Genomic DNA, 27664 nt, shown 5'->3' on the forward strand with positions numbered 1-27664 from the left:
CCATGTTACGTGAAACAACGCCACGTTATATTCCCGCGTGTCATAAGTATACGTTTTTCAACATGCAAGCATGCGGCATACGAATGCTACGGACGGTGGAAGCCTACGGATTAGGGCCAAGGTGAACCATAATTATTTACCTCCATGAAGGGCTTAAGTCTCGTCGAATCGCATGTTTTGCAATCGCAGCACGGAAAGATGGCTTTTAAATGTGTTAGCGAATGTTATCTTGACTGCGTCAGCACTTAAGTACGTTCCTAAAACGAAGCACTCTCCCCTCCCAGACATTTGATCTAAAAGCCGGATGTGCAGTCAAACACATACCTACGCGTATTTTAAGCAAACTTTGAACGTTGGAAGGACTTGTTTCAGCACGCGATGCACGAATGTGTGATCAAATATCAAAAATAAAACAACGTTGCGTATCTGCTGCCAAACCCACCTCAACGCGATAAGGAACATTGGGCACACATTCACGCCTAAAAGTTCTTGTATTCACAACAGAGCTCACAAAAAGGTACGCATAAAGAAAAGCTGGGAAGAACATATGCTACCAACGGGGCACATTTCCGGGGGACGGATGTAAACAGGTGGCTCTCATCACGTCGCCTGCCGATGCTTAATTACTCTCAGAGTCGCAGCACCTCCCCAAGCACGTCTTCACCACTCATTAAGCAGCAGTTTTTACAATCTTCTTTTTCTCCTATGCATGCCATACCACCAATGGACCATTGCACACATATGCACACACTGAGAACGTACATATATTTCCGGGGGAAATCGCTTACGTTGAGTTACAGAGCGTGTCCCATAACCCTCAACGTTGGGCGACGCCCACGCACGCACAGCTTCCGCACACACAATCAATCTACCACACACCCCAGGCAACGCTGTCTGACCAGCAACATGCGAACCGAGATGGCCGCATACAGCGCACATAAACCAGTCGACCCGTACGCACGCGTCAGCCACGCACTGCCGAACGCAATCGGCGAGGTGTGTTCGGAGCCGAGCTGAGGTGGACAGGGCCCGCGCCGGCTGGCTCTCACCCGAGGTCTGTCCGCTCTCGGCCGTACCCTGGCCGGGAGCGCAGCCGAGCTGAGGTGGACAGGGCTCGCGCCGGCTGGCTCTCACCCGGGGTCTGTCCGCTCTCGGCCGTACCCTGGCCGGGAGTGCGGGCGAGACCACGCACTGTTTGGCACTTCGCAACGTAGTGGGCATGTGACGTCTTGCATTCACTAGACGAACGTCGATCAGTGCAAGATAGATCAAAGCACACCCTTTGCGCACCAGAAAGGACTGTTTTGGTGGCACTCTGCGTCGTCGTACGCGCACCTTGCGCCGTCCATCAAAAGTGAAAAATTGAAGTTCGTAATGACAAGCGATTCCACAACAAAAAATATCTCAGCAAATTAGCATAAATGAAGCAGCAAGTGCCTGAATCAAAATAGACCTTTCCGCTGGCGAGCATTCCATTGAAACACGTTACGCACATAGGACTGGAAGTTCAAAGGTATCATGATTACAATACAGCGAAACAATGCACCAACTCCAGTTAATATCGTATATAAGACGAACACAGCAGTCATGACATTACTTGAAGACATCAACCATAATGGGGACGTTGGCTCGCCAGTCATGTTGTTTGCAGGATACCACAAATATTGTAAATAAGCATTTATAACAAACACCGCGCCGGTAGCCACAAATAGCTCATCTTCGCCAAGCACTATAATTTTGATTTTTCAGCTGTCGTCAAGACGGCTGCCATTGGGATATTGAAGGCGTACTTACTAATTCAGTGTTGTAGAGTACACAAACGCTGTGATTGTTTTTCAGCCCTGATCACACCCGCCATGTCTAACGTGGCATCCGCTTAAATGTCTGCCGAGGGGATGAGAACAACACGCTCGGTGTCGAAACGGCTCAGCTTCTGCCGAAAAGCCCGTGTCGAGCAGAGGGCCTCGACACGGGGGGGGGGGGGGGGTGGGCTCGCGGGGCCTACACCACCACGCCATGCACGCCGTTCAGTTTGGCCTCGACACGGAGGGGGGGGGGGGGGGCTCGCGGGCCTACACCATCACGCCGTGCACGCCGTTCAGTTTGGCCTCGACCGGAGTCCGCACCACGCTGAGTGCTCGCGACTGACGACTGAAAACGACGTCTCCCACCTCCGCCGTCGGCAGCCAGGCCTCCACTACTTGGTACAGGCACAGGAACTCGCGCTGGAAACATGGACGGGCGGCCAGTGAACACAGTTGCTCCGGAGCAAGACGTGCCGCGCTGGAAAAATGGACAGGCGGCCAGTGAACACAGTCGCTCCGGAGCAAGACGTGTTGCGTGAAGGTTTCTGACTGTCGATATCAACAGCGGGGTGTTATTTTTAACAGGGAATTGTGCCGAAACAGAACACTAGATACTTTTGACATTGAATAGTTATGTGGCACTGCGGTAGCTTAAGACTTTTATAAGGACTCCGAATAATTCGTTGAATTATGCTCAACTGGAGGTCCCACGGTTTTGGGGTTTGTGGTGTACCTTAGCCTGTGACCGTCTGCTGGGTTAAAAGGGACCGCCGCGTTGTACGTTGCGCAATGACTTTCAAACCATTCCAGGAAGAACCGCATAACAGTCAGCATCTGTCGTGTGATCCAACTGACATATGTTCAGTTGTTTCAATGTCGTTCAATGCTAACCTTTTGCAATTTCAAATTAGCAAACAGTATTCGCTTTCTCTCCTCGTGCACTAATTCGCAGCTTTGTCCCCGCATGCAGTAATTCGCAGTTTTGTCTCCGCATGCAGTTATTCGCAGTTTCACTTTCCTTTTTGGATTGTGTTTCATAATTCACTGACTGATCTGAATATCAGTAAGGGTCAGGACAAGGCTGCACCAGGACCCAGCGCAGCTCATGTGACGCCAGCTTCAGAGTATTAAACGCGCAACTGCGATGAATATGTCGTTAAAGATGGCATGTTTCTAAAGCAGTAACTTGGATGGATCATCATCAATCATTGGCACGAAGTCATTTGACTCCATAAGCCAGACAGTCATTATTATGGATGCTAGAGAAATCTAGAAGTCCGGGAAAACTTGGGCGACTTGAAGATATTTGCAGATTTTTGGTAACTTGCGACTTTATCATTAACGCGACAGCGCCTGTCAGCGAAAGATGTGTGAGAGAGAGAGAGAGAGAGAGAGAGAGAGAGAGAGAGAGAGAGAGAGAGAGAGAGAGAGAGAGAGAGAGAGAGAGAGAGAGAGAGAGAGAGGGAGAGAGAGAGAGAGGGAGAGAGAGAGAGAGAGAGGGGGAGAGAGAGAGAGGGAGAGAGAGAGAGGAAGAGGGAGGAAGAGTGACCAGGGCATCAGCTGTCATCTAAATGTTTCCGTTGCAACGCATAGATCTCAAATGCTGTTAGGGAGAGGGGCATTGAACATGGCAGGCGGTCGCGGTTGGTGAAACATCCCGGCCGGTGCTGAGTTGACGGTACTGAGGTCGTCAAGGCTAGGTGGTACCCAACTCAACACCGGTTGCGGTACTTTGCCCCCGTGACTTGAGCATTTTGAATTTGTTGCTACGTCAAGGCTCAATTGTATAATGGTATAGATTTACGCCCAAATCCACAAATCCTGTCATCCTTATGCATAGAATATCAAGTGGACATCAGCCACGAGACCAATGCGTCTCAAATCATGTCAACTACCTTCCAAAATACTTCAACCCGTCTGGTGGCTTCGAACCGAAAACCTCCGTAAGAATTGTGTGGCTTTGAAAAGTGTGCCAATCAAAACAGTGCCTTAGCCCGCCTCAGATATACACCACGATGCGGATAGAGGCCAAAATCCATAACAACGAAACTTATCAAGTAAGTCAAGTATAGTGAAAGTGAACTTAGAGCAAGTCAAGTCAAGATCAAAATCGGTTCAGGCCAAGGTCGGATTGGCTCAATTTTTATCAGTTTTCTACTTTTTGAGTAACTCAACCTGTTGCAGTCTACAAGGCCGCTTAGTGACTGTCTAAATAATTTGTTGGTTCACTGCAGGGGCGTAGCCTGGACTTGACCTCCGCGGACCAACCGACGATTTTGGTGATCCGAAGTGGTGTTCTGCCTTACGAAATGTTTTAGGGCGCCAACTATTGAAGCATCGGGATCATGCTGATGACAGAGGGCTACAAAACATCTAAAGTTTCATGGCCACCGAGGGGCATAGAATGAGGACCAGCGCCTGGCCCTCTTTGTCTATCGATTATTCTAGTTTCCTGCCTGATTTGTTACAACAGGGCGGCAGAAATAATTGAGTTCGTCGTAAAAAGATATCCTAACACTACATTTTCGTTGGCCTTAAGTACTTTTGCATCGTTTTATTCATACTGATTGGCACGAAGTCAAGCCAAACGATGCATCACACAAACATAATTCAAACAAGCAGAGGAGCGGCGAGCCGTTACATTCAGAGGAGGAGCGGCGAGCCGCTACATTCAGATGAGGAGCGGCGAACCGCTACATCCAGAGGAGGAGCGGCGAGCCGCTACATTCAGAGGAGGAGCGGCGAACCGCTACATTCAGAGGAGGAGCGGCGAACCGTTACATTCAGAGGAGGAGCGGCGAGCCGCTACATTCAGAGGAGGAGCGGCGAACCGCTACATTCAGATGAGGAGCGGCGAACCGCTACATTCAGAGGAGGAGCGGCGAGCCGTTACATTCAGAGGAGGAGCGGCGAGCCGTTACATTCGGAGGAGGAGCGGCGAGCCGCTGCATTCAGAGGAGGAGCGGCGAACCGCTACATTCAGAGGAGGAGCGGCGAACCGCTACATTCAGAGGAGGAGCGGCGAGCCGCTACATTCAGAGGAGGAACGGCGAGCCGCTACATTCAGAGGAGGAGCGGCGAGCCGTTACATTCAGAGGAGGAGCGGCGAGCCGTTACATTCAGGGGAGGAGCGGCGAGCCGCTACATTCAGAGGAGGAGCAGCGAACCGCTACATTCAGAGGAGGAGCGGCGAGCCGTTACATTCAGAGGAGGAACGGCGAGCCGCTACATTCAGAGGAGGAGCGGCGAGCCGTTCCATTCAGAGGAGGAGCGGCGAGCCGTTACATTCAGAGGAGGAACGGCGAGCCGCTACATTCAGAGGAGGAACGGCGAGCCGCTACATTCAGAGGAGCGGCGAGCCGTTACATTCAGAGGAGGAGCGGCGAGCCGCTACATTCAGAGGAGGAGCGGCGAGCCGGTACATTCGGAGGAGGAGCTAACCGCGCAGACCCTGAGTGAGGGCGTGAAGTAAGATATAGCGAAGGCGTGTAGCAAAAAAGTTTCCAGGCAGTAGTGTCATATGCTCTCCATAACTTCAGTGATCACAGCATGGCTTCGTGACCCGACGGAGCACTTAATGTAACAAATTTGTTTCTTGACATGTACTGAAAAATGAATGTGTTTATCTGAAATAGCTGAGAATTCGTTCGAGAAACACATTTCACAAGACTAATGCAATGAAATGCCGCTTACAGAACTATGGTAGACGGGGCTCTCGCAAAACGGGCACGTCATGAAAACCAGAGGATCGCATTGAAAGGTGCTGACTTTACAAACAGATGCTGCTGTTGACGTATTATTCAGCTAACCGCAATTCACAGTTGTGTACTATTCAAGCACTACAGACGTACCACACACACAATGGCATTTTACGTAATAAGCATGCTGGTCCCATGGTGCTATTTTTCTTGAAACGGTCCACTCTGCGGTAGCATGGCGTTAGGTTACGTGACTACTTTAATGCTTCATCCCGCATGGGAAGGAAGTGCATTACCGCAGGCCCCGGAGCCGCTCAAGCGAGCAGCTTCCTGACACTAACTGCCGCCTGAAGACTTCAACCTTGGTGCCCTCTCTCCTTTTCCCGGCCCTTATCTCTCTTCCTCCTTCTTTTCCGCCCTCATTTCATTCCCTACATTCAGTATTCCTCCGTCTCCTCGAGCCCCTCCTCTTCCCCTCTCCCCTCCCTCATTCCCAACCTCCAATATTCTTCCGTCTTCTCCCCCTCTACCTCCATCTCTTCAGTCGCACCCTACTGCTTCACATATCACACGGGAGCAGCGAATACCTGGCCCAGTCTACGCTGGTCGAAACCACAGCCTTCCAAAAGTTGCATCCCCACCCGAGCTTACCATCGTTTTCCAGATGCCCGGTCGCCGCTGGTGGTAGAGCTTGGCGTAGGTAAAGACGTCGAAATACGGCTGGAACTGTAGTTGGCGGAGAACAGTGCTAAGGACACAGAAAGTGGCGCCCTCGGTGCCACCGTTCCTGTCGGTTGAAGTGTTCGTTACGTCATGTCTCAGCCAGCTCCCACGATCTGCATACGCCAGGTCCACAACACACCTAGGCCACAACCGCCGTATCAGAACATGTCTCAGTGAATAAGGACAGATGACCAGATTTATGAGCGTGACACAAGAGTGAATAGTCCATCATTGACTGAAACCACACAACAGACATGGAAGCTGGCACATGAAAATTGGGGTAATACGGCATGGACTGTTAGGTAGGAGCGCCAAATTGTCATCAATGACTGTTACACACAACTGCCACTTGCCATTGCACAAGACCACTGCCTGTTGCTAATACCAGGTATAGCCTCTCAAAAACTAATGCCTTCTGCCAATAACGACTACCACCTGTCAACAACGCCTGCCATCTGTCAGCAACTGCTGAAACATGTCGACAACGATAGTCACCTGTCAACTACGACAAGTGGCGAGGTGCGGTCTCCGTGGATCTCGTTGACGCCCAGCACGCCCTCCATGACGGAGTCGGTGGAGCTCTCCTCTGGCCACAGCGGCAGATACACCAGTCGCACCAGCAGGTCCACGTCACCCTGGAACGGATGACGTTAGCGGCACCGTCACCGGATCATGTCACAGGCTGCAGGCACCATCAGAGGGTCACGTCACAGGCGGCAGGCACCGTCAGAGAGCCACGTCACAGGCGGCAGGCACCGTCAGAGGGTCACGTCATAGGTGGCGGCACCGTCAGAGGGTCATGTCACAGGCTGCAGGCACCGTCAGGGGGTCGTCATAGGTGGCGGCACCGTCAGAGGGTCATGTCACAGGCTGCAGGCACCGTCAGGGGGTCGTCATAGGTGGCGGCACCGTCACTGCCAACATGTCACGTCGTTACCACCAGGTTGTGTCGCCATCAGCAGGTGACACCACTGTCAGCAGGTCACGTCTGTGTTAACAGGTCAGTCGCGGTCAGTAGGTCATGTCGCTGTCAACAGGTCACGCCGTTTCCGGCAGGTGAAGTTACTGTCGGTCGGCTACGAAAGCGACGTGGCACTGGTCCGTCGATAACAAGTCAAGGTCATGACCAAGGTGACGAGACCAATGACTGGATGGGGTCAGACCTTTATGCCCATGTTCTATGTCCATGTCTGCACGGCAATGCATCTAAAATCTACGAGGCAATATACCACAGCCCTGAGGTAACATGGTCGGATGTGGTAAGAGGGGTGATGAGTGGTGAATGCTCAACGTTGATTCCGCATATAATTCCGACATAAAATTCCTGTGATGCGTGGTACGCATGCACCACGTCATGGTGCATACCTTATACGGAGTGCAGTGTAATTCGGCTCACTGCGCTAGCGCGTCTCACCTCTGTGGACTCCATCAGGACGCGTCTCACCTTTGTGGTCTCCATCGGAACTCGTCTCACCTCTGTGGACTTCATCAGGACGCGCATCACCTCTGTGGACTCCATCAGGACGCGTCTCACCTCTATGGACTCCATCAGGACGCGTCTCACCTCTATGGACTCCATCAAGACGCGTCTCACCTCTGTGGACTCCATCAGGACGCGTCTCACCTCTGTGGACTCCATCAGGACGCGTATCACCTCTGTAGACTCCATCAGGACGCGTCCCACCTCTGTGGACTCCATTAGGACACGTCTCGCCTTCGTGGATTCCATCATGACTCGTCTCACCTCTGTGGACTCTATCAGGACGCGTATCACCTCTGTGAACTCCATCAGGACGCGTCCCACCTCTGTGGACTCCATTAGGACACGTCTCGCCTTCGCGGATTCCATCAGGACGCGTCTCACCTCTGTGGACTCCATCAGGACGCGTCTCACCTCTGTGGACTCCATTAGGACACGTCTTGCCTTCGCGGATTCCATCAGGACGCGTCTCACCTTTGTAGACTGCAGTAGGAGGAGTTTCCCCTTTGTGTGTGAACTCTATCAGGACGCAGCTTACCTCTGTAGACTGCATCAGGACGCGCCCCGCCTCTGTAGACTGCATCAGAACACGTCTCAACTCTGTAGACTGCATCAGAACACGTCTCAACCCTGTAGACTGCATCAGGACACGTCTCAACTCTGTAGACTGCATCAGGACGTGTTTCATCTTTGTAAACTCCATCAGGACGCGTCTCACCTCCGTGGACTCCCCTAATAGGACGTGTCTCACCTCTGTAGACTCCATCAGGAACGTGGCGACAATCCAGGACGTCTTGTAGGAGCCGCTGCAACCAGCGGTCTCCGACATGTAGCGCACTACGAAGCCCTCGCAGTCGATCTCCTCCTCCTCCAGCGCCCAGAAGATGCCCAAGTCCTGTAACGCCGCATCCGGGACGGCAGATGAGCAAAAACGCCGCTCCGCGCGGCCGAACCGGAAGCCGAGCCCGCGGCGGCGAGGGGCCGGGAGCGGCTCGGTCGGGACCACGTGGGCCGGGAGCCGGCGGCGGCGCCGAGCGAGCCGCCGCAGAATTTATAGGGCAGCATCTATCACTATATTGATCACGGACGCGGAAACGGCCCGTTATCTAGAGCACCCCACAACCGAACCGTGATATCAATCTCACCGGCGGCGATAAATCTGAGGCAAGCTCGAACAACAAGAAAATGGTTAGGCGCTTCAGTGCTACTTTATGTAATTCAAGAACGCTGTGATGTGGGACGTCCCTTGGACCATTCGGCCACTTCTCGGGCATGCTTACGCACTATAAGTTAGGTGCGGGCCTTCCTGGCACGTGCTCATTTATGGCCACCTCTGAAGAAAATAAATGCAGGACGGTGTGATCGCTGCGGCCCGCACAGTACTTTGTCCATCTATTCAACGTCGAGGCGTTACGCGGGACATCAACAGGCAACACATTAACGCATAACGTTCGCTGAAGGTCAGCGACATGGGCACGCATTGAAAGGAGATTCCTCGCAGCTTTTCTCAATACCAAGCGCGGCTTAAGTGACTCGGGCGCAGCGAACATGGCCGTGGCAGGGGCTCGCAATATGTCTTGCGGTTACGTTCACACGTCGCACATCCTCCGCAGACCATATGTCACTCGCCGTTATTTGTCTTGGAAAACAGCGAGGCACTAAAGGCAAACTGAGCGTCGCGTCTCGAAGCTGACTAATGGACCGCGTCACTCTCAGGGAGGCAAGCACGGGGAGAATAGGATTACTCCAGGCGGGACACAAAGCCATAAAGAGGCCGCGGATGCGCCCGAACTTCTCCAGGGTTAGGGAAAGGGCTAAGACGCATTTTGATTCGTTCTTTCCCATTCCCAAAAAGGAGTCAAAAAAGGAGTCAGAGTTAAGTTCTTCCAAATGTTGAGCGCTTGAGCCTCAAAGTCAGGTAAGGATAAGCAAGATGTCGTCCATAAATTATGTTACGCAAATCCCCTCTCCCCCAGGTTACGCCCTTGTCACGCTGGGGGAGAACCCCTTTCCACTGGTTGCTTTGCCACCATTTTCGGGGAAAATTTCAGCGTGATTTAAAGCCACACCGAAACACAAAACTACGCTGCCACATTACCTCCAACCTTACTGCGCCGCTGTTGCGCCGCATCCCCCTTCATTTCCCATGCGCAACGTAATAATGAACATCATTTATGAAACCACAGGCCCCGAGGCCTGTGATTGTGGCATGTCCTACCTGTATGCACAGTGCATTTTGAGAAATAAGCCCTAGCTCATCTGTGTTGCGTTGATGGCACATTTCTTCCGTGGGACTCCTAACAAGCTGATCCAGCGCTCACTGATAGCTTAAAAGAAGTTGTCATTCCTCAATGTATGATTATGGTCAATCCAAGCCCGCAACATACCACATCATTTATATGAGCCCGTGTCACTGCATCTTTGAAAACAACTCTTTGCCCACGTGTGCTATGTCACCAAATTTCCTCAAACTTTATGAAATCCATTTGAGGCTTATGTGAAAATTGATTAAGCAGGCGGACATGTGCGTCCTGTGCGCTACCCTCAACTACGCTCCAGGGCACAAGAGTGCCGGCTCACGCTTCTAGCCGATAGAAATTAGCGACGGATCACCCAGCAACGCTCGCACCATTAACGCTAGCTTGGGTTGGGAGGGGGGCAATTTGACCTTCACAGTTTTTTCTGGAATGAGTTTCGAAAGGCGTGGCGCAGCCGCGTCAAATTTTGCGTGCTATAGCAGATTTAATAGCGGATCGTTCGGTATAAAAAATTTAGATGTGCTATGTTAGATCGCTGACCTACGGCAGGTCAAATTCAAGCCACGGATTCAGCGAACCTAATTTCTGGAGAATCGTTCAATCTGGTGCAACAACGGAATATTAAACGGAGTCATACATGTATGAAATAGTGTCTTAAGCAACACAACAATTGAATGCACAAATTCCATCGATCTAGGGTCAGGCATGAAAGTCATACCGAGGTCAAACTAACCTACCTTATTGCTTCAGGGTTTGCTGTATGGAATAGATTGTGGTGCTTATTTCAAATATGTTGATAACAGGAACCGTATTATGCATTTTCCATGGACTTCTTACAGGTTAAAATAGATCACTGACCTTATATGACCCAGGCCAGCGTTTCGTTTTTAGGATAAACTGGCCAGAGCAATTTTTGACGCTTATTCAAATGCCTACATCAAAGCAGTGTCCTATGACTTCCGTCACCATGACCTCCAAAAGGTCAAGCAAGGTCACTGAACTTGACTGAGCATCATTAACCTTTTGCTTAGAACGGATATATGGGTTCTGGGGGCACTTTGGACACCAACTTGGAGCTTGACCTTATTTGACCTTTTTTGACCTGGGGGTCATTACCTGAAACCTGTAGTTTTGACACAAGTGAGTTCACGTACAGGCCAACACAGCCTGTGATTGCGGTGTCTCTAGCTCTCGTACATTTCCGAATTATTAGGAGGGGATCAAACCGATCCCCCCACCCGAACCGAGAGTATTCAACCGGCCACCCCAGCGCGTGTCAAACAACTGTTAAAGATGCTAGTTTAGCGCTTTTGAATCCTATGGAAAGCGTGAACAGAGCAACACATAAAGCCATGTTTTGCACTTGTTCTCTTCCACGCGGTTTGAGGATTGAAGGTCATCGTTCAGACGATCATCAAGGGTCATCATGCAGAGACAATCCCAAAAAGAAACAGGAAGCATGATTTGACCATATTTCACTACTCATCACAGTAAGACTGATCCTTACGATGCTCTCAGCTGGAAGGCAGCTGATCTCCACCCACTCCCTGGGTCCCGCCCCATGTCACTAGCCAAAGTCTCCGACTCAAACCCACACCCAGCAGCTCTTACCTCTGGGCAAGGTCTAAAGTGACGTCAGCTTCTACCAGTTCGTACCTCTGATGTCAGTTCCTGCCAGCTCCTACCTCTGACGTCAGCTCCTGCCAGTCCCTACCTCTGACGTCAAACAGGCGACCGTGGTGACGCGATGGTCCCAGATCATCTGCCAGAAGTCCAGCACCGTGTTCGGCAGAGGGTGCTGCGTCAGGATGAACTCCTGAAGGTGTCGATACCCTGCCAACCGGAAGACAGGCGCATCGTGAGAGGGCAAACTGCGCATCGTTGGGCGCTTACAGGCACGAGCCTGCTCCTCACCAGCCGGGTCATGTTCCAACCACTCCCGTCAACACCTACTCGGTGAAATACCCATCGCGTCACCAGCCGCCTCCGGACGTCCCACCGGACGCCGTAAGCACGGCCTCTGTGATCGTCTCAACGGAGCATAAATTCAGTACACAAATCCCCGAACAGAATTCGTGGCGATTCGGCGGACGGGACTGCCTCGCCGCCGCCGCCGCCAGTCAATAGGCCCGCGGCGCCGCGCGCGTGGCGGAGACAACCCCAGTCTCGCCACAGGGGCTCAGCTGCCAGCCTATACACTAATGGGATCAATGCTGCGTCCTGATTGAATGACGGCAGACTGAAAGCGCTTCAGAGGGCCGCCGAGCTAGAAAACACTGCGCCGATGTTTGGAAAATGGTCAGCACGTCGTGTTCCGCGGGTCTCCGTCCGTGTCTTCATTTCGAAACAGAAATGAGGTACGTAGCAAACATGAAAGCAGGCGCAGCAGCGAGAGCAACATTTTTATAGGCGGGGAATATTCAGCTAACAAATTTACATTATTGCCCACAGCCCGATGGCAATTAAATTGTGTTGACAATTAGTAGCGCAACAAGCTCAGTGCTTCCCAGCGTTGCGGATCATTTCGCGAACACCGACAGACCATGTGAGCCGTGTCTCATATTATGCTTGTTTTAGCATAAGACATCAAGTTTTCTGCAGCGTCGCCATTAATTTTAATGGGAAATGGTATGGCTTCACAAACTTTTGACGCGTGATTGTGCAGTGTGCACACCTGATATACTTCTGCAGCTCACGTGCCTCTCCCCACACACATTAACGTGAGAGTTGCGTTTGTTTTGGAGCCCGATGCATGTAAAACCAAACCAAACTTATTGGATGTCAGCGAGACGTGTTTAGAGACCCCATTTGCCAAGCCAGCATAGCAGAGGAAGGCTTAGACAAAAAGATTCAACTATGTTTTCTGCTGTCATCCCTGTTTTACATAGATATAACAGTGGGTAGGTGTTACTTTCGAAAAGCTAGAATCCGCAAAGGGAAGTGGTGGAATGCCAGTATTCATTCTCAAAAATGTTGCCGGAACCCCCAGTTAGCGATCGCCACCAATATCATTTGGTCACCTGGCAGCCAGGAGGCGTTGATGTAATCGCTTCCGTCCTGGCTGAGCTTGGGCGTCAGCTGGACACGTGACGGCTCCATAGGGATGAAGCTGAGACTGCGGTTCTTGGCCTGGTTGCAGGGCCGGGCGGCTGACACCACGGTGAAGTCGCGCGGCTCCAGAGCGATCGCGTGCTGGAGGGGCAGGGGTACGCTGACACCCAGGATGGCGGCCGACCTCCCGTCACGACTCGCTCGATGAGGACAGCGCGGCGCGTGTCCCCGCTGCTTTTGACGGTATTGCGAGTGACATCCAAAGCTTTGACGACCGTCAATGGCGACGTCCCTTGATGAGCGTGAGCCACGGAATAAATCAATGGTCTGATGGAAATGTGCTGTTTTCTAGCTAGCGTTACGTGCCAGACGGTTACAGCACTTGCGCCTCCATTTACGGACGAGTTCAACGATTTGGCCCGAACCTACGCGAAGGCAGCAGACTCGCGACACGCTCGCCGCTCCGTGCTCGTGCAGCGTCCACCTCCCCAGTACAGAGAGTCAGCGCACCTTGTACTGTTTCTCGGCAGCCGGGTACGGGTAGCTATTCCTGCAGCCGCCCTGCAGCTCTTCCAGGAACTGGTGCACCCTGTCCCGGGGTACCAGTGTCTCCCCCGCCATCACCCGCTCCAGCAGGCAGTCGTGGAAGAAGATGTACTCTTCCAGCGTTGGCAGGAAATAGGGACACTGGTCTGCAAAACGACGGCCGTTTGGTCGCGGAGTCCGCACCCAGCCAGCGCTAAGCTTCATCGATATATTTGCGACCTGATTATTTGTGATATCGAGAGAACATTTTGCCTGTTATCTATCACTTTCAACTCTTTCGAACAGTCCACGTGTCGTTTGTTCCTTCTGCGATACCGAATCGACCAGCTGGAGTTCGCGTACCGCATGGAGTCCGACCAGTGGACTAGCATGCGGTATGACTACATTTTTTTCTGAGCTTTATCTGATCGAACCAAGACCATTGTATTTATAAGATATGTTCTGCTCTCAATTGCGACTTATTTGAAGGAACAATCACTGCACGAAGCCAAAGGATAGTAGGAACCACAACAGATTCCGTTTATGAGCATTCTTCTATTTCCCAAGAGTAATCACCACGCCTGCTTATTATGACAGAACGGCACGGCTACGTTCCCTGTACGTTGTCTGCCTGCTCTCATTGTGGGCAATCGTGCCCTCTGTCCACGCTGTCGGCGCGCCTCGGGGTCGAGCGTTGCGACTGCGATCGCGCACCTACCGAGCGCGTGCCGCCAGAAGGGGAGCACAGCCAGCTCCTGCCTTTGTCGGAGTTGCGCCTGCAGGCCCACCAGCGCCACATAAACGGCGGCGCTGCTCACCGTCGACCTGGCGGCGTGCGGGTCAGGCTGAGGTCACGCGGGTCAGGCTGAGGTCAGACGGCTCAGGCTGTCAGACAGGTTAGGCTGACCTCAGACAGGTCAGACTGAGGCTAGACGGGTCAAGCTGAGGTCAGACGGGTCAGGCGGAGGCCAGGTGGGTCAGGTGAAGGTCAGGTGGGTCAGGCTGAGGTTGGCGGGTCAGGCTGAGGTCGGACGCGGACAGGCGCAGGTCAGACGCTGACGAAAACTAGACAGACATTGATGAGCATGGTCCACACGATGATGAGCATGGGTCATACGTTGATGAGTACGGGTCACACGATGATGAGCACGGGCCACGTACTGATAAGCACGGTCCACACGATGGTGAGCACGCGTTACGTGCTGGCCAGCAAAGGATAGGCGTCTACGATAACAGGTCAGACGCTGACGACAATACACAACACGCTGACGAGTTCAGGTCAGGAGCTGACGAGAATGGATCAGAAGCTGCCAAACAGTGGTCGGGGGCGGACGAGAGCGTGTCCAGACGCTGAGGACAGCACATCAGACGCCGATGAAAGCGGGCCAGGCGCTGACCAGCTGGTCGCCGTAAGTCAGGCGAGCTTCTCTGGCAGATGTCATGTAATTATGAAGTGTGGGGTGATGCATATGGGTAGTTATGACGGTCAGGGCATTAGCTTTGAAATGGGAGGCCTTGAGTTGAACCAGATCGAGAAAGAAAAGGCTTTAGTGGTAGTAACTTCCAGGGACTTATAACCTGAAAAGCAAGGTGGGGTTGCTAGGAGCAAGGCACGTCGAATACTGGAACTTATTAACAGGAGCGTCCATTACAAGAGTAGGATTGTTGTCCAAAAAAATTGTGCTTAGCCTATGTCAGACCACACCTATCGTACTGTGTACAGGCTTGGTCCCCATGCTTTTAAAAACATATATATGGACATAAAAAATACATCATGATTACAGGTAAACAAAAGATATAGATATGTGTGTAGGCATAAATGGGATTGGCAACTTAGGATATAGGGATTGTCTTCAGGCCTTCGATTTGTATTCGCTGAAATGTCGTGGACTTGGAGGGTATCTAATCGTGGCATTCCAGATTATGTAAAGGATAGACAAGGTAGATCTACAAAAAGCGCTGGAAATTAGGCCGAGACTTAGAGGAAACCAGTTTCAATTACCAAAAGGTCGGAGTAGAACTATGAAGACACAGATGACATTTGTCAAAGAGTAGTGAATGGCTGGAATGAACTGCCAAACGACGTCGTAGGAAGTCCTTCTCTTGTAGCATTAAACATGGTTTGGACAAGTTCTTTCGGTCTAAGTATATCATTTACGGCTAAATTCAGACAGGTCAGGTGGTAAGGTTAGTGTCAAGGATGGGTGCGGAACCTGGAATAGGTCAACCTTGATGGGCCTTCGTGGCTCTTTGTTGATCTGATGTAGTTATGATTTATGTCCAAGTGCATAACTAAACAAAATAATGAACGTACTGGGACTTAAACATCCTCGCAATCAGAGCCGTAAACTCGGACTCAAGCTGGAACGAAAATGAATTCACGTTCAACACCGACCAAAGCTTACCTATATAAAGCTCGGCACTTGATCATATTGCCGGCACACAGTCATGGAGAGTTGTAAGATTCAAAATTGTCGCCAAGCCCCCATACACCACACGAATGGATCATGCTCGGAAAACTCCGGCTCAGCCATAAAGACTTGCAAGCCACGCGTGCGCTCTGAATGAAGACGGGCAATGCTTGGTATGGGGCATCCGTCCTAAAAAGTCGGCATAAAACATATTGGAGTGGACCTGGGAGGATTCCGGGTATTTGTATCTTCTAAGCTATAGAACAAGTTATCAGCACACCCAACATATGATGTGTTTGGTACCTTAATTGCGCGTGTTGTGCTTTTAAATTTCTTTGCGTTCAAGAATTTATTTGGGGTCAATTTGTGAATGGAGCGAAGCACCCATGATTCATACAGCTTGTTTGGACTCGATTTGTGTTAAGAAAGCAAGCTCAATGCAGCATGGCTCGGACTCCGAGTCGGATTTCAGTGATAAGAAATAGTGTCCTTTCAGGCTGGGACTCAGCCTGAATTACGAGTTGGGTTTCGTTGAAAACGGCGAAACAGAAACCGACAAACAAGAGCAAATACGCCATTCGCTGTTTTCATTTCAGGGCGTATGCTCGATTGCCAAGATGTTATGACTGAATCTAACTTATACAGGTATGATTCATGTGTCAGCTCTGTGGAGGTTTACGGTCTGAATATCTAATCGACTGCTCAGATTCCCTTGGAAACCTCCCACTAGTAGCAGTATGCTGAGTGGCTCAGAATTTGACGACTTGCTACTTATGGAATCAGTGACATTGGTGACAAACAGGATGATCATCCCAGCATTCATCACAATTCGTAATGTAACCATCCGCAATGCGGCCTGTTTGCCCAACTGCCACCCACATAGGTCACTCAATACCGTAGTCGCCACCGCTGTTGTAACATTCGTGTTTGGTAAAACCAATGGAAAATGAATCCCATTCACATTGGCCCTCCTCGTGGGGCGCAGTGAGGCCGTACTGCGGCGTGTCATTGCTGTTTCAGAGCACGGCCGCCGGACGGACCACCTGAGCCCGGCTTCGGCAGCGCTAACTAGACCGCGGCCGCCGATGCCTCCCCAGCGTGTGCTGCCTGATGGCGCGGCTTCGCTACGGCATGCCACGCGGGGAGGGAGGCTTCGAGCGGCCCGGAACGGACGGGCCATGGTACGCACCAGCACCAGCATCAGGAATAGGCGGCGACGGTGACCGAGAGGTGCGCCCAGCACGCCCGGCGCCGCACCCAGCATCGCGGACAGGGTGTGTCCGCGGCCAGGCGCTATGGACAAATCACACATCGGCGGCTGTCGGCAAGCGGCAGGCTCATCGCAGGCTGCTCCCCCTAATTGTGATGTGGCTATCTGCTGTCAGCAAAGTCGATATTCCATATGTGATGTGGTGCCCATGACAAGCCTGTTTTCGTGACGCTTGGAAAACAAACAGAATATGTGAGGACAGGAATCGGTTTGCATGAATTGTCCAGTGATGTACATCTTGAAAGATAATGTTTTAATCATATGGGAATGCGTAAGTGATATGCAAATACCCTGGCGCGCCGACGAGCAAAGGGAAATGCACTGGATGCGGAGAGATGCCGGGCTCCAATGGGTTCTTCATATTCGATGCATGAGGCAGTTTTGTGGGATCTCTGGGACCAGTATGTCTCATGTATATATTTCTATTGTGCTATATGCGGCGCATTCCATCGTTATGGCATTCATTTATGAATGCGTTATGAACTTTTTTAATTTTCGAGCTGAATTTAAACTAATTTTATGAAACCCGACAACTTTTAAATTACGAATCAGATGCTCTGAAAAATTGTTCGAGTTGAAGAGACTGCTTTAAATCACACCTTTATAAGAATTAAAATTAACATGCAATAGGATTTACAACAATTTTTAAAGATCAACCGCTCAAGTGAATCGTTTGAAACCTCTTTGTGGTTGAAAGCGTCATCTTTGTGACCCGTGCATGCCCTAAACGACCTTTAAGATGTAACGGAGGATGTAACGTCGAAAGTGTGTATTTAACATTTGAAACATTTCCCTAGTGTTGTTTAGAATTGACAGCCAATTCCCCACCGATCGCATTTCTCCCACACTCAGAGTGTGATATAATCTGTCGCCGGAACTCAGTCGATTACAGAGCGTCAGTAGTCTACCTTCAGTCTAATACAGTCGATTACAGAGCGTCGGTAGTCTACCTTTAGTCTCAGTCGATTGCCGAGCGTCGGTAGTCTACCTTTCGACCCAGACGTGGCGGAGCGGCGTAGTAAGAGTTCGAGTCGCTCTTCGCACTCTCTACTCGCATCTCACTGAGGTGGCCTGCGGCTGATGGCAGCAGCCGCTCAAGGTTAGAGGTCATAGGCCAGGGTGGACCGTGCCAGGCGTTGTAGCATGTCAAGGTTTTGCCACCAAATTCTGCCGTTGAACTGATATTTTGCTACCTGATGGTGGAACAGGATTTAGGCAAGTATTGCTTAACGGAAGCTCTTATCCCTCAAATCAAATGAATCAAAGGGTTTGTGCGAAACTGCTTTATAAATCGGTTTCACCCCATATGCATTAACTGAACCTAAATGGTGACTATCTTACCCAGCCATGACCAGCACAGGGTTCTTTGATTCCTCGGAGTGCTGGAGCGTTTGTTGGACAAAGTCCAGCAGCGGCAGTGGGGTGTCAGGAAGCCCATACTCTGGCCAGGCGGTGAACTGGAAGAGCTTGACATGAACTTCCTTCATTTTCTCCTTTTTCGACTGGCTCTGAAATAGAAGCTCAAACGGATTAACCAGCTTGCATTTTGACTCTGTCGCCGCATTCACTCTAGTTAAAGGCAGCTTCTCCCGCAGTATCTCCACTATATCCAGCAGCAAACAACACAGGCGAGGCCGTTTACAGCCGCCAGAGCCGCCAGGGAGTTGGGTGCTCTCAGCCCGATCCGTACAGCCCGACAAGCTCATTTGTGGACGGCGATTTATTACAGCAATTCAACCTAGGACGCTATCACATGCTCAACACTGGCGCAATCATAAACTCATTACTAAATAGCCCCGCAAACGAGCAACGTTGGCCAGGCAGCGAATCTCCACTGGCCCTGTTGCTGCCTGAGGCGGTGCACTGACAGGCGCTGAGTCACGGCCGGGCGCCGATGGGGGTCGCGGAGAACCGGCGCCGGGCCGGGCCGGCCGGCGATCTCGCAGCACCCGAAACCGCCGCCGAGACACCGCCAGCCCGGCCCCGGGCCAGCCGGCCCGCTCCGCCGAAATCGATGTCCGCTGATTCATCGAGCCATCCGCCCACCCTCCGCTGGCGACGGAGCGGAAGGGCTGGGGGGGGGGGGGATGCTGGGGCCGCCGACCGGCGCCCACCTTCAGTCGGGAGATGCCGAGGCGGCGGACGACGAGCGTGGCGAGGCTGTGCTGGGAGCGCGTCTCCAGCAGGAGTGGGCCGCACTGCCGGGCCGTACCGGGCTCGGGCCACAGCTGCTCCGCGTCACCCTGCGCACGGACGGGCGTCAGCCTGCTGGCACCGGCTGGCGACGCCAGGCCACAGCCGCCCGGCTGTCCCAGGCACAACGAACCGAACCACTCTGCACGTCCGCATTCAGGCCGCATTTTGCTGGTGAAAATAAGTGGTTCGGCTGCATGTCGACGACGCTGTTACACAGCCAGATGACGTTATCGGAGCATGATTTATGAAGCTCTGGGATCTACAAATCTAGCCACAAATCTCTGACAGCTTAAAAATGGCATGCAGATCGCTTTCCAACGGACCAATGCAGCAACTTCCACACATTCGGAGGCCCAAAAGCTCGATAGGACCCATTGCCACCATTGAATAGCGAGAAACAAGCAACAGCCGCGTGCACCCCTGACCGATCCGAAGCAGAATTCTCCTGTGCTCATCAACTGTCAGTTGCTGTCATATATGGCGGCGTGAGTGGCCTGTCCTCCGTTTCTAAAGGCAGCACGGTCCGCGGCCTCGTCTAGCTGTTACAGCTGAGCCGGAGCCCCAGTGCTCCAGCTGTTGACCGGCCGCGAGCCGCGCAAACTGGACGTAAACACGCCTTGAATAAATGTGTTGCGATTGCCGATGGAGCACCACGGATGTTTGTCACTTGAAAATAATCAGATATAGAGGAGCGCGGGTCAATGCCAACACGGCAACCATTTCCCATCGGTGCAGGGCCATACCAAACTATTCTGAGCTGTTAACATCAGAGAAAAGAGGAGAAATAAACTATTGTTTGCTTGGCCAACAGTTCTGGCCAGTGCCGCAGATTTTGAGTAGTAGTACAACGTATTTTGAGCGGCCTCTCAAAGCACTAAAAGTGGTCAGATAATGCCGTTCACAGAATCCACTTAAGTCTCAATATCCGTTTATTTTGTTGGAAATTCATCTAATTTAAGTTTTTCTTAACTTCATAATTAACGTGTGTAAGACACATGGTGAGGTGCACATGAGCTTACAAATGTCCGGCTAGTTTCTGCCGCAGTTTAGCCAATAGACTGTGGATATTTGACGTCAAATACAAAGCTGTATAGGCACTGTACAAAGTGAGTCTGCATGATATTAAGGCCACACTCTCAGGCTTTCACAGACAACGTCAGGAGGTTTTCCACTCTTTTACATTGTATCACCATTTATTTGAGTGTGAGCATCCCTAACTCCTAATCCCTTCCATAGCAGAACAGTCCTGAAGCAATGTTTTACGCTGATCTAACACTACGCAGCATTGACCGTCCAGAGTACCGCGTCGTCTTCTAAGGATGAAGTAGGTCATCCAACAAGTGATATGACGTGCCAGAGGAAGTGAGATGCTCATACTGCTGTGCTTTATTGCATGCTTTCTAGATACATTTTATAGGACATGCGGGGCTGGCGTCACAGCCAAATGCCGCCACATTTCCTTCCCCGCGGCGCGTGAGGAAAGGACGCAGGGCCTCAGCTACAATAGTTGTGCTTTGTGTTTACAACAATGGAAAGCATTGTTCACCAGTGCACCACTGTTCTCAATGTATTTTACGCCCTGTATGGAGTAAGCTTGCTCTCTGGGTTCATCGTGACCCACTAGCTACCAGGGGGGGGGGGGGGGGGCAGAAATTGCGCGAAGGCCTGACATATGCCGGTCTGAAACTAACGACTTCCTGAAATGAGCACACTGTCAACTCAACCCACCACACCCTTCAATAAATTTCTCGCGACGCTGAAGGGCCACGATGAATTAATAAATCAAGCGACGTGTCAGATGCAACCGCATATTATGCATTTAAATGGTCGGTGACACCAAATAAGACGGCGCCGGCCTGAACCGCGCCGGGTGAGGTCGGGCCTCTGAGGAATGGCTTCAAAATCGACGCATGGTAGTTTATTTTCAGTAGCTAAACACGCAGCATGTTTACACAGCGGGTGAAAGTTTAAAATATCTTTGTTTCGTGGGTCACGAATGATGGCATATTTGGCGGGGATTTCGAATTTGGCGTTTGGGTGCTGATAGCATACGTGGTCATAGAACAAGCGTTACGAAGGAGCTCATCACATGTATTTTTTTCCTGTGCCTCCTATCCCTATATGATGTCAATTATATAACACCTGATTAGGTCAGATCGCTCGAGGTCGAGGTTAAAATTTCCAATAGACTCGTTCTGACCAGTCTTACCTCGCTGACTGGTTTGACACTTGAAAGACCACTTCCACTGATGTTTGATGCCTGCGACCATGAACTCTTAACGTAGCTATCCAATATTACTGTCTGTTTGGCTCTGTTGCGCTTAGTGTTCGAGATAATACAGGAGGCCTGCGAGTCCCCACCTCCCTGAGAAGTTAAAAAGCCGCTGATCCGGCGACGCCAGTCTTAACAACTGGTCTTGTCGAAACAACAGCTGTTTTTAAGGCGACTGGTTTGAGTCAGTCAAAATACCGTCTGTTGGGTAACCGGTGCCCGCTCCTGCCTAGCAGACCGGTCCGGCGAGAGCTCCTGAGAGCATACCGCAATACACTACCGCCATTGTGTAACCAGCAGTTGCAAGGGCCTCAACTAGTACTTCACCGAAAGTCTGCCTGCGTATTAGAAAGAGGCACAGACGCACGTAAAGGCAAGCTATCGTTACAATCAGTCTATCTAGCTTCCAATGCGTGGTTTCGGCCTCCTTCTCACCATTCCTTACGTTTTCCGCTCGTCAACAAGTAATGCTGAAAGTCGCCGGAGCGGCGCTGTACTTGATAGCGCCAGACCACAGTGAAAACCGCCCCCGTGGCCGCTGTCCTACTTGCGCCGACACAGTGGTAACCACTCTGAATTCCGCCTTGAGATTTTGTATGTCCTATCATTCTTGTTTTTATCGCCACTTTTGGCCTGGAGGTGCCCCAACACCCTCTGGATTTAGTGTTAGCAGATATTTTTGTGCATCTCTGAAATTGTGGAATGAGCATCCCTATTTGCTCACCATTGGTGACGGTTAGACAAACCGAGGAACATCAGACATCGACCGCACCTGCAGTGGTCCCATGAGCACGATGATGCGGACTCCTTGCTCCCAGACCAGTCGCCAGAGGGCATCTCTGGTGGCCGCCACGGGACGTTGCATCACGATAAACGCCCGCACCCGCTGGTACCCATCCACGAAGTACGCTTCTGGGTGGGCCTTGCCGCGGTACAGCCGCGAGGTGATGGGAACCCGAGTCAGGTGGTCTGCAAGAGCCGCGCAGCGTATGACGTGGCTGGACACGCACGAGTAATTGTGACATAAGAAAGGGCTTCGTTGCTCCATCGTGACTTGGGATGTAGCTTGAATACAAAGAAGATGGTTTTGTTCAAATTTGAAGCAAAATATTGGAATACAAGAAACGAGCGGCATCCTCTGTGCCTTTCACTGACGGCGACGCCCACATAAAAAACATGGCGTTCATACTTCGCGAAAATTAAACGCAGATCAGCCTTTTCCCCCGGCCTTCAAGTGGGCCATGCGTCAAAAACAAAAGGCAAGGTAAGAGGCAAAACAAAATTTGGCTCCTGCGGGAGTTCACTCACAGTCGGTGGCCGCTGCTGCGGCGGCCTTCACGTCAGCCCTGCCGGCCGGTACGTCCGCTTCGGTCTCGTCTCGGCCGACGTGCAGCCGACCCCAGTCGCGTCGGAAGCCAGCCTCGCCGTCAACGTGCAGCTCGTGCACGGCCTGCGCAAACACGTGCGACGGCACGGACTCGTGTGGCGCGGCCGACCAGCCGCCTGGCGCGCTGTCCGCCGCCGCCGGCTTCCCCGGCGCCGGCGGCGTCCACCGTTTCCGCCGCCGCCTGCGTCGGCAGAGAGTGGCACGGATGAGAGACGCCACGTCGGTGAGGCCGCTGCTGGGAGCATTCCACAGTGATATAAAAGGATATTTGCGGGAATTTAATGAAAGTTGGTGTGGCCGTTGGGACACCTGACTCGCCGCATTTTCCAGCTGTGCTCACGGATGTCAGGGACGTCAGGTGCGTCAGGGGCAACGGGCGTGACAAACACGTCAGTGACGCTCACTGGCGATGTCGCGCACCGCGAGCGGCCTCCGGCGAAGGCGGCGCGCACCGATGGGGCAAAGTAGGGCGGGGGGAGGACAAAGGAGACCAATCGAATGGAGAGGAGAGAGGGAGTAAGGGAGAGGAGAGGGAGGAGAGAGAGAGAGAGAGAGAGAGCGGAGAGAGAGAGATAGAGAGAGGAGGAGAAGAGTGAAGAAAGTGGATAAAGAGAAAGAAGTGGGCGCGCAGAGGCATACTGTTGACGTCGACGGGTTTTGACCACGTGCGTGTCGTTCCCGCGCATCCGCAAGGCGTCAATGCAGTCGGGCACGACTCGATTGGGGTGAAATACTGAACTCCTACCGCCGAATGAGTGGTGGCTGTAGGTAAGGGCATGCCAAATAAATTACAAATGTTAAATATAACTACGCGTAAGCGAATTGGCTATCACCCAATCCCTACTTGCAAAGGCAGATAATGACACCAAATGTAAAGATGAGCAGTCGCCACATTGGGCCGTTACATAAAATCATCGAAATTTTGAACGGTTCACAACCATGATATGATATACACAGTACAGAAGCAACGAAGCAGTAGTCCTGGGGGCCAACTCGCATGGCTCTTTCTTCGAACGTCGACAGGAACGATTCTATTAACTGGCACGATCCAATATCCCGACGTCTTTGCTAGTCATTGTCAGGCTTATAACAGGGATGTAATATGGCATAAATCAATTTGGGGCTGAGTTGGGGTAGCATATATGGACAGGCCACCTCACCGACTTGATTTCCCCTTGGACTTGAGCTACTACGTTTTTAATGTTGAGGGTGTTGACCTCGTACAAGGAAAGGGCTTAGCCTTGCCGTGCTGAAGTTCTTTCAGCGGAAAAGATAGCTTGGTATTGGTCTACACTATACAGCTTTCACGCCCCCCCCCCCAAGCTCTGGTTGTGTTCTGCGTACTAGTGTTCGGCTTCAGCAGTCGGGTGATGCGCGGCTTCGTTCGCTGCAGCTGATCCAGATCAAAACTGATCCAGTTCAACACTCGTTCACTGCAGCTGATCCAGATCAAAACTGATCCAGTTCAACACTCCGTTCACTGCAGCTGATCCAGATCAAAACTGATCCAGTTCAGCACTCCGTCTACTGCAGCTAATCCGGAGAGAAACTGATCCAATTCAGCGCTCCGTCACTGCAGCTGATCCAGAGCAAAACTGATCCAGTTCAGCACTCCGTTCACTGCAGCTGGTCCAGAGCAAACCTGATTCAGTTCAGAAGAAAACACAGGTCCCCAGGCTCGGTGGTACCCAGGCGTCAGGCGTGAAGGCCGACCTGATCAGGCCAGTTTCCTATGAATCGTATATAAATACCCAAACATCATACACGTTTCAGACGAGACTGACGTCCGGACGGTCCGGTCAGCTCCCACGCACTGCGCTCGAGACTGCCGAACCGAGCCAGCCGTCTCACCGACTCGACCGCGCACCGCCGCCGCCCGCCGCTCCCTGACACTGCTCACCGTCGGTGAGCGAGCATTTCACCGACGGGCGTCACGAGCCGCGGCCAGGCACGCGATCGAGCCTGTCGTGTCACGTGACCGTCTGACCAGACGTGACCTGGTGTGTCACGCGATCCGCAAGCAACGCCAATTTTGACGTAATGTTCGGGGTCGGTGAGAGTCCCTTGGACCGCCGGCGAGAAGCTCAATATCGCAGAGGAGAGACTCTGAGAACCGTCGGTGAGAGACCATCAGGGCCGCTGGCGAGAGGCCCTCAGATTCACCGGCGAGAGACCCTCAGCACCGTTGGCGAGAGGCCCTTGGGTTCAGCGGTGAGAGGCCTTCAGGACTGCCAGCAAGAAGCCCTCAGGTCCGCCGGTGAGGGGCCCTCAGGTCTGTCGGCGAAAGCCCCTTAGGCCCGCCGGTGAGAGGGCCTCAGGACCACCGGCGATATGAAGGGTTTACGGTGGACGTAGTAGCTGGGCCACCGACGCCGATATAGTTCAGGTGGGCGCGCCTCGGGGAGCCAAGCGGAGCAGAGGAGGGCTCAGCTGATCTGGCAGCGCAGCCGCACAGGCTGGAGCAGCACAGCTGTTCGGAGCGGGTGTGGCGCGGCTCGACTCGAGCACGGTTCGACATATTATCAGACTCTGAGACAGCATTGATGCTCTTAGCGTTAGGTTTGACAGCTTTGCTTGGGCTTGCCAGAGAGGCCAGGAGCCTCCGGCATCGCAGGACAGGACTCTGGGAAGTTTTAATTTTATTTATAACCAGCGCTTAGCTATAGCATATCATCATGTCAAGCTCTCACGAATGGAGATGACTTTATTTCGTCAGGTATCGGCACATTCCTGACATGAGCTGAATGTTCCATAGCATGTGAGGGCAGGCCGGTCCAGCCCTTCCCTAAATCCACGCTCATGGCTTGCCGTATCAAACATGGTATCATGGTGGCATGTGCGAGTGTCATGGAAAGAGCTGCTGTCACAAATGTCACGTGAAATATTCGAAAATATCAGTGCGAATTGCTATCGCAATTTCTTTTAAAAATTGTAATAACACGGTGCACTTTAATTAATCTGAAAAGACCACGCGGTCTGGACTCTTACAAACCTGCGGCCGCAGCCCACCCAACCCAAACCGGATGGATATCGTGCAGGACTTCAGGCGTGCGTCGAGAAGATGCAAGGGTTTTAAGCAGAGGTGGGACTTACGTGTATCTGTACCAGTTTGTTGACGCCGGGAAGCCATTAAGGCGCTGCCAATCTTTTTTCCTCTAATTAGGCCTGAGTGGATGGATTGCTTCTTTTCGTCAACAATCTTGACGAATTTTTTCACTAGATTTTGTTGGCCAAATTGAATTAGCTGTGACCTTTTTGTTGAGCCATTGCTTTCATCCGCTATCGCAATGATCACTACGTGTGGTGCTAATATATGCGGTGTGGTATTTAGAAAACCACGTGAGAACTGACGTGACTGGCGTGTTTGAAGTGTTCATTCATGCCATACCTATGTCGGAACAGACGTATGGGACACCTGCAACACATCCAGACAGAAAACAGCTTTGACACCTGTCGTTGGTCCAGACTGGTTGGTAGGACCACCTCATGTCACCGAGATGAGCATTCCCGGAGCCGAACAAAGGGCTTTGGATCGTCGGACAAGAACAATGCGCCAGGCACGGAGTGCAGAGCTGAGCTGTCACTGATTGCCGCCCGCGTCAGAAGCGGCTATTCCAGTTTGCTGTCAAACGTGTGGAGGCTGCCTGCCAGATGTGTCAGAGTGATCCACCTTAAAGCTAGGTTCGCAATAACTGTCAAACCAAGCCAGCAATAAAACTGAGGAGCTGATCCGCGCTGTAACCTTTACCTGTGTTGAGAACGACTGAGGCAACAAGAGTTAACGGAACAACACAAGTAAAAACTAATGTAAAAACATAGTTTTCATTCAAGACATTGAGTGTATAGATGGGGTTATCACAGCAAATGAGGCATTAGAAAAATGCGGCTCCTAAATGATGGGGCGAGCATGCAGTTTTCTGTCAGTAAGTACGAGCCCAAGGAGCACCAAATGGTCAGTTTGATGTTTGAGAAAGCACAAATCTACGCTGCCGTCTTCCGAAGTTCGAATAAAAAAAATGCGAGCATGTCGGAAAACTGAGCGCCATAAACTCCAAAGAAAACACGGACAACCAGAATATGAAGGCGTAAGATGACAAAGCACATGAGTACGAAACACAGCGGACGTCATTGCAGTCCTAAAAATGCATACCACAGATGTAGGTACATTCAGCGCTTCATCATTTGGCCGCCAGGCGCTTTACTGCATCTGTCCGTGCGTCACTCACCTCCAGAGGACGGTGACGATCACGATGACCATGACACCCAGGCAGCCGGCCAGGATGCCGGCCAGCTCGGCGGCTGCCAGCGCGTGCCGGCCCCGCTGCGTCCACGTGCTGAACGGCTGAATCTCCGCGCAGCCGGGCTCCAGGCGCACCTGACGCCGGCGGCCGCGTAAGCACGGGATTCCGACAGATCTCCGCTCAGCCCCGCCAAAGCCCGACCCATTACAGGCGGCAGGCCGCAGGCAGCGTACGGCTGCGGCGCGGCGCACAGACACATTACGGCCATATTCAGCGCATTTAGCGGGCAAGGCTGGGCTCGGTTGGTCGTTACTGTTTGCTGCAGCCATGGTCGTTTCCCTTCGCGT

At 52.0% G+C, this 27664-nt stretch overlaps 2 protein-coding genes across 2 annotated transcripts in view; both read right to left on the reverse strand.

Moving 5' to 3' along the window:
• Positions 1-2063: 2063 nt before the first annotated feature.
• On the reverse strand, positions 2064-26206 carry LOC119092587 (tyrosine-protein phosphatase 99A). Its single transcript, XM_037215543.1, has 13 exons — positions 26170-26206; positions 22998-23192; positions 22462-22658; positions 19336-19464; positions 18563-18729; positions 14259-14365; positions 13526-13707; positions 12985-13156; positions 11679-11797; positions 8458-8601; positions 6722-6861; positions 6155-6290; positions 2064-2225 (listed from the first exon to the last, which is right to left on the reverse strand). Exons 1-13 carry the CDS (start codon positions 26204-26206, stop codon positions 2073-2075), a joined length of 1878 nt encoding a protein of 625 aa, XP_037071438.1. The 3' UTR covers positions 2064-2072.
• Positions 26207-26478: 272 nt separating this feature from the next.
• The window catches only part of LOC119092588 (protein sidekick-2), a gene marked incomplete in the record, with an annotated part of 40744 nt that continues 39558 nt past the window's right edge, over positions 26479-27664 (reverse strand). The window contains 1 exon segment of the mRNA XM_037215544.1: positions 26479-27451. Within this exon segment, the coding sequence (XP_037071439.1) occupies positions 27299-27451 (153 nt within the window).

This window comes from Pollicipes pollicipes, unplaced genomic scaffold, assembly GCF_011947565.3.
Source record: "Pollicipes pollicipes isolate AB1234 unplaced genomic scaffold, Ppol_2.1 Scaffold_3447;HRSCAF=4054_pilon_pilon_pilon, whole genome shotgun sequence".
In the NCBI taxonomy this organism is placed as follows: domain Eukaryota; kingdom Metazoa; phylum Arthropoda; class Thecostraca; order Pollicipedomorpha; family Pollicipedidae; genus Pollicipes; species Pollicipes pollicipes.